The sequence below is a fragment of the Halyomorpha halys genome, unplaced genomic scaffold (genome assembly GCF_000696795.3).
Source record: "Halyomorpha halys isolate HHAL.00 unplaced genomic scaffold, Hhal_1.1 Scaffold680.1, whole genome shotgun sequence".
Lineage (NCBI taxonomy): Eukaryota > Metazoa > Arthropoda > Insecta > Hemiptera > Pentatomidae > Halyomorpha > Halyomorpha halys.
The window spans coordinates 556,495-564,666 of NW_027111055.1; the positions used below are offsets into that span (position 1 = coordinate 556,495).

The 8,172-nt window shown below is 29.4% G+C and overlaps 1 protein-coding gene across 1 annotated transcript in view; it reads right to left on the reverse strand.

Moving 5' to 3' along the window:
* Positions 1-6,032: 6,032 nt before the first annotated feature.
* The window catches only part of LOC106685313 (chondroadherin), a 6,971-nt gene continuing 4,831 nt past the window's right edge, over positions 6,033-8,172 (reverse strand). The window contains exon 2 of the mRNA XM_067049155.1: positions 6,033-7,534. Coding sequence (XP_066905256.1) covers positions 6,476-7,534 — 1,059 coding nt within the window. The 3' untranslated portion in view covers positions 6,033-6,475. The remainder of the gene's footprint in view (positions 7,535-8,172) is intronic.

The window sequence follows — 8,172 nt, forward strand, 5'->3', positions numbered from 1 at the left end:
ACTACGGAATCTTGTTTAACTAAGAGTTAGTTCTTTATATTTTTGGATTCCTATAAAATTAAATGAATCATTATCCTTATCGTCCCGGACAATTTTACTGACCTGCGATGTTGAATTCCTGACTGTACGGGTAAATTAAGGACGTTTGGTAACCATACCTATTAGACAAAGAAGGTTTAGTGGATACTATGTATAAATCGAATAACTTACTTGGGCAAAGCACCTGCACGTCTACTGTAATAACTCACAACAATAGAACACTATGTCTAACAGAGTAAAAGCTAACTTATTATATTGGAGTGACAGTTAGGTACTGTTTTCTACATTTCTTCTATAGGCATTTTTAAATCCATAGGTATTATTTAATTGTTTTATTTGTTATTATTAACCTAAAATGGAAACATATTTCGTGAACAATAACAAAATTGCTGTTTTGAAACAAGTAAGAATTCATTTCAACTCAAAGTAGAGGGGTATAGGGCGTGATAGCTGAGCAGAAGGCGAGGGTCCCAGAGCACTCGGTTCTGAACTTTGAGACTCCGATTCCCAGCTGGGTAAGTCAATATTTATTTCTTGCCGATGAATTTAGGACATTCCCACTTTGAGCCTTAGAGAGGTAAGTGATAGTCATGCGACGTTCGCACTGCATCAGATTTTTCAAATAAGCTTTTATTATATGATAATAATTATAGTATGTATAATATAAAATATTATATGACAATAATTGGTATTAACTTAAGAAAAATGATCCATATTCTGCTATCCTCGTTATAGCGTCGGTACATGTATGATGCAGGAGATTTCTCATTGATAAACGTTATATCGGGAGTCCATTGTATATTCATTTTTTTTTTTTGATACATTATATTTATTGATAGATATTACAATCTGCCACACAGTTGTGGGCAATAGGTATTAGTGATGATTGATCACATTCATACTAAAATAAAAATAAAAAACATATAAAATCTCTCTTAAAATATATAAAAACAGAAGGATTAACAAAATGAACATAATTAAACTATTTGTATATTCTTATACCAGCGATATTAATTTCCCAAAAACATAAAAAGAAAACTAAATATTTAATTATGATTAATGAAATAAAATAAAATATAGGATTTTAGAAAAATCTCATTGTCAAAAAGTGTTAAGATTATATGAGTAAAGGAATGCTGTTCCATACATTAACTTATTAAAATATATTTGTATTATTGTAAAGGTTTTTAAAATAAGTATTCAAATCAAAGGAATGCTTGAACAATATATTTTTGATAGTGATAGTACATTAATTTGGTTCATATAATGAAACAGGTTTTACTAAACAATGATATAGATAATTTACATTTTCAATAAACGAATTTCAAACGGACAAATCCAATCATATTTATATTTTCTGTCAATCATTTTGTATTCATTTTTGTAAAAACTATTACAAATGTGAATATAACTACACTTAATTTATCAACTTATAATACAATAATAGAGGAACGGATTCAATCAACAATTGCATAAAATCTACTCTTAAATTTAGGTTGAATGATAAAATTAACAATATATAATTAATAATAATTTTTTCACTAAAATTAATCAGTGGAGAGCTGTTCACTACCATTTCAGAAAGCTACATGACTAGTACGTATTGTAGTACAATTATGAGCGTTAATTTTTGGCACTTCTACTACTCACTCAACCAACATTGCGTAAATAGCAACTACTCAATGTTAATTAAATGGTTAATTTTACATAAATTAGTTAATATTAATACACAATTTTATAGAGTTAGATATATCTGTATCTAGGAATGCAAAAAAAAAAGTACAGTAAGATCTTTAAGGTTAGAAATTATTGTATTTTTTTTTCTGTTAGATTCAGGTTAATTACATTCATCTTTTAGCAAATCAATATTTACAATAATTACAATATATTTACAACTGATTTGGTCAGCCCTTCTTACACGACTAAATCATGTTATTTTTTAAATGAGATACATTAAATTAAATTAATTTTAGGTTCAGACTAGTGTTGAGTGTTCACCTAATTAAAAACTTTTCTTCCTTTCTCATGATGTTGTATGGATACATCTAATGGAATCCCGTTTTGTCGAAGTCTCCCTTTACTTGCCCTCCCATTTCAGAAGACGAACATTATTCAACAATTGACTGAAATAATTTTATTCTGATATTATATTACAAGAAAGAATAAACACACGAAAAAAAAAATAAGTAGTAGTTAGCCATTGTAGGGTAAATCCAATCAGGTTTGCTTTAACTTTTAATGAACATAATCACATATAGCATTTGATATAAGCTTGGCAATTTCCATACCCTATTCTGAGAACGGGTATAAACTTATCCATTTGAAATTTTTATTAGCTTTGCTAAAGGTATCCAGTAAAGGCTTTCTGAAATTTTATCCTTTTTTGATTGTTGTATTATTTTAAATTATTTGTAAAAGCGTGGCACCAGAATTTATTGCTAGTCACAAGTAACTTAGAATAAAGTATTGTAAATATTACGGGTCGTTTCTACTGAAAACTTGTGTGATTCTTTATTTCTTATTCAATGTCTAGTATAGATTTTATTTTTATTTTATGATATAAGAACTGTCATTGTTTAGATTTCTATTTTTTTATTTCAACCATTTTGTAGTGAAAAATGTACAGTTATGAGTAGAGACTGGATTTTTGTGCAGTAAATATCTGATAAATCATATATGTAGGTATAAAATACTCAAATCCTGCAATAATTAACTTTATTGTTTAATTTATCATATTTATACATGGAGAGCTTACCTAACCTTGTTTGAGTGAAATTAAACCCTCTAAATTTATGAAAACATACTTAAAAATATTAACTACTCTAATTAAAAACTTTAAGTTTTGTACACAGTGGAAATTTAATATAATAATATGAAAAACAATTTAAATCCCCACTCGTAATGTCAAAGTCAGAAGATAATTGAGCAAGAGGTATTGAACGTTCTCTATAACAAGTTCATTCTAGAGACATCCAAGCCAGACAGACTTTTTCAAAGTTACCTGAAACCAATGATTAGTGCTATTCCAAGAATGTTCGTTAATTATGTTCAATTATTTTTTTAATGTTAAATTCAACTTGATATTAATCAATCAATGCATTGCTCCTGAAATTTGTCAATTTTAAACTATTAATGAAACATTGAGAGAAGATAGTTGATTTATAAAGTGGATTGTTGGAGGATAGTCCGGGTGGCAATCAATAAATGTATTTAAATAGTAAAAGAAAACTATTTAATATAAATTAACGTTTGCAGGGCTTTGTCAGGACTACATCAAAAAAACAAGGTATAAACAGAAGAAATTTAGAATTAACAAAACATTAAAATAAAAAATATTAATAAATAATAATAAAAAATATAAATAGAAAAAAAGGCTGTTATTTCACCCCAATTTTTGATTACTTTAATAAAAACTATATATAATTACTAGTCAGAACTGACGAGTCTAATAACGAATAAAATATGGCAGCTGTTTCAATTACTTAAAAAACATTTTTTCATTCGGAGCTCTATATTTTAAAAACTACCAGCAACACTAGAAAATCTAAAAGAACATTATTTAAAGAAGAGTAAATTTACTGAAATATTAGCCCTAATAGAGCTATTTACGTCCAATATTTCTCGAGATATAGTCTTTTAAAAAGTTACATTTCATAAAAATATACTGAAAGATTAGTGCTCAGTTAATTTATTTTGAGAAATCTATATCTCAGGAACTATGTGACGTATAGATGTCTATTAGCACTCAAATTAAAGCTTGTTTGATGTACTATAAAGTAGTTTATGACCTTTACTTTTGTAGGAATAGTAATTTTCATGATATTTACTAAAATAAATTGATTTATAGTTGTTCGAACAATATGTTTGAGTTTTGAAAAATATTATTTCAGAAACCATAGGACGTACAGATGTCTGCTCGCACTCACGTTAAAGCTAGTTAAAATTTACTATAAAATAGTTAATAATGTTTATCTTTGTAGGAGTAGTAGTTTTTATGATATTTGACAAAATAAACTCAGAAAATATTAATTTCTGGTTGTTCACATTGAATATAAATTTGGCTAATGAAAATTTTTTTTATCAACTATAAATCAATTTATTTTAGCAAATTTCATGATAACTAATACTCCTACGAAAATAAACGCCATAAACTATTTTATAGTAAATTTAATCAGCTTTAAATTATGATGTTCTCTTAGATTTTCTATTGTTGGTAGTTTTAAAGATACAGAGCTTAGAATGAAAAATTAATTATTTTTAACGTTTTGAAGCAGCTGCTATTTTTTATTCCCCTACGTATACTTGGCATATTCATCAATTTTGACTAGTAATTATACATAGTTTTCATTAAAGTAATCAAAAATTGGGGTGAGATAACTGCCTTTTTTCTCTTCTTGGGCTCTTGTACTATTGTATTTATTAGTAATTTGTTTCCAGTCTACCTACATGTATATTTCCTTATATTGTTATTATTAATTCTTTTCTATACACTTTATAAAAATAAAAATTGTTATGTTATTACGTTATTCTAAAATCTTTGTATCTTGATTTTTTTCATTTAGCCCTGACGAAGCCCTAAAAAGTGGGGCGAAACGTTTGCTAACAATAAATAGTGTTGTTTTTCTATTTTGATGCCTTTATTGACCGCCACCCGGACTATCCTCCTACAATCTATTAATGAAATAAGGAAACAAATAATAAATTGAATAACTATTGGCATACTTAAATCTATGCGTGAATAATATAAGAAATTCATTTCAAGCATTAAACGGAATGATACAAAAAATGAAAATTTGCCCGAAAAGATTAAAACGTACGACTTTTTGGAGAAAAAACTAACAACGTGCAAAATTCTTGAACAAAATCAAAACGTGCGATTTTGTGTGATATTAAATTAATGTTATTTAAATGTCATTTCCATGATTCGAATTTCTGTCGAGGTTTGGTGAAATTCAGAGCTAGGGAACACGAAAATCCGGTCTCTACTTATAAGTAATCATTAATAAATAATACCTCTCGTACAATTTTATTGTTTACCTAAAACTAAAAAATATACTAAAGTAAAAGAAATGAAAATTAAATATCATAAGCCTTTAAATGAAAGGGAAAAATGACAAATTTAGTTTGTACCTACTGCTGAAAAATATTAACTGTAAGAGAAAAAGGACCTAAAATGTAAAAATTATAAACCAATAATTTTTTTTTTGTAATTTTTACTGGTCACAGGTGACGTAAGAATGATTAATGTCTCAAGTGCATATTGAAAACAAAATAAAATTAATTGTAAATGCTTTTTCTAAAACTAATAAAACATTTAAATCGAAAGAAATTAAATTTTGAAACGAACAGAGGCCAAATTTAATAAAATCCTTATATATTAGTAATTACAGATAAATTACATTTTAAAATAAATACGGTTCTCATTTAGGTTTCCAGGAATGCTTTCGTTTATTGATTGCCTCTTTTATCAGGATTTAATTAAAATAGGTGAGATTTAAATAGAATATTGTAATATTTTATTATATATTTATTACAGAAGTTTCAAATGAAAAGGGCAGCTTGATGTTCCTTAAAATGCATTTTCGTAATCTGAGGTATGAAATAATGAAATATAATCAAATGACACGTGGCAAAGTTATTTAATGCTTAGTAAGTTTCATTTTCAGGTGTAATTTAGAAAATTTTCTAATTATATGAAATATATATATATAAAAAAAAATGGTCCGAAATCTATACTTATAAGAAATTCAAAACAAAATGACATATTTGATTTGAATTTCACATTTGATGTGAATACGTATGATTATTGTTGAAGAATGTCCATTATTTCAGAATTTTTAGTTTAAAAAAGGAAAAAGCTTTGTCCATCCCTATTTAAAATGGGTAGTTAATTTTTTTTCAAATAAATGAATATTTACAATAAATAAATAAAAAATTACAAGTCACATGATTTTTATTTTATTAAAGAAATCAAATAAAACAATGCTGTTAACATCACTGTCGTCAAACTACTTATGAATACAAAGTAACTTGTTGATAATTCCAGTTCAAACATTTTTACAATAGGGTTTATTTTTTATAAAATCATAAATAATGTCTCTGTTGTGCAATCTAAAATTAAAATATATCATAGCTTATATGAATCTCTGAATGATGAAACGTAAAATCAATAATGACTAGCTTATAAATTTGACCTTGTGATCAATGCCAACACTTTAAATCCAGCTAGGAATCATAGCTATCTGTCCATTAGGGAGCGTAATTGCCAATCGTCCTAAATCATTAACTAGTTTCCGTTAATTACACGCTTAAATCGCTGATTAGTATTTATCATCCATTAACCTAATAACCAACATCGCCAATATGTAAAAGTCGAATTATGCAGCTAAACAAAAGAAATGAAAACAGCTTAGCAGATGTCCTGTTTCACTTATGCTCATCTAAATAACAAAAATGTAATGCAAAATATGTAAATCGAAAACGTTTTCGAAACAGCAGTATTAGGAGCATCCCAGTTGTCACGAATAATTCCTTCAGCGCAGCGACCAATCGTATTTATATTTACAGAGCTTATCGTCTGTCCGTTGTACTGGAGTGGAGATATGCAGAAATTCTTCGCGCTGAACTCGGCCGCTGAACCATTCGCCAATGGGCCCTCGATAAGATAATGTATGTGACAGTCGCAAGGGAAGTGATTCGATTGGATATTGAGAATCTCCACTCCATCCAGTTCGATGGCTCCAGGAAGAGGTGTTTCCAGCAGATGGTTACCCTGCATGCGGAGCACTTTAACTCGGGACTCTGGACGAAGGTGTAGTTCTTGAACTGAGTCGATCTTGTTATTGAGCAAATTGAGACTATTAACGTGTGTCATACCCTCAAATGCTCCAGCTTGAATGACTCCGAGGTCTGATTCCTGAATCGCCAAAACATGAACGTGTGATAGTCCCCGAAAGGTATGAGTCTTGAGAGCAGTCAGATCCATAAACGAAAGCTTGATCAGACCGACTGAATCGAGGCCACTAAATGCATCCGGTTCTATTGATTTGATTCCTGCTGGAAGGATGAGATGCTCTACATTAGTCAGACCGGAAAAGGCCGACGTCTCCACCTTGTGAAGGGGGTTGCTGTTTAGAAGAAGCAGTCGAACGTTCGAAGTTCCTGCAAAAGCGTAGCCCTCAACTTTGTGTATTTTATTGTGGCCTAAAAGAATAGCAGTTATATTCTGAAGCCCTGCAAAAGCGAACTGAGCTACTGTAGTCAATGGAGTATGTTGTATTGAGAGTTCTCTTAACCTCGGGAGGCCACGGAAGGCGAACGGCTTGATGGTTGAAATATTGTTGCCATCTAATGATAATTTTCTCAAGTTACGCAGTCCGTTGAAAGCATCACTTCTGATAAGGGGGAAGTTATTTTTCGTTAGGCTGAGGTGTTCGACCGTTGACGGTAAGGAGCTGACTGGTATCTCGTTCAGGCCGCCTGTGTTGCAGAGCACCTAAAACAGAAATTACGATAGCCAGTTATAGTTAGCTTTGAAATATTCAACTACGTTTGTTTTTTCATTGTATAATATAACTATTAATGTAAAAAAAATATTCTTAAAATAAACACTTTTGAATATGAATTCCGAGTTTAATAGGAGATTATGAACATTAAAGAAAATTTTCCAAGTGGTGTGGAGTTTAAATAGCATTAGGAATTGTAGGGACCAACAGCTTATTTATAGTTCAATGACGTAGGGATAAATTTTATTTTATTTTGCGTTGATTAATGTACTGTTTTCCTCCTAGGTACGTTTTTCCTCTTAGCATTTAATTATAATTTTATTTTACAATAAACTGATTGTTTTTCTTGTTTAATTTAAATTTTAATGAACTCTTTAACCTTCTAATCACTATTAATTCTGTTCATTAATAACTTTTGAAAAAAAGGAAGCCTAGTAGTTAGTGGTCAGGAAATGAACCAATTTCAAAATAAAGAAGGTGGAGTAGTGCTGACTTTTGATGTGCTAATTGTACAGTAGTTTAGGTATTTTTTTGAATAAAACTCTGGTGCAGTGCTGAGGCTGGAAATCTGCTCTCTCTCTCTCTCTCTCTCTCTCTCTCTCTCTCTCTCTCTCTCTCTCTCTCTCTC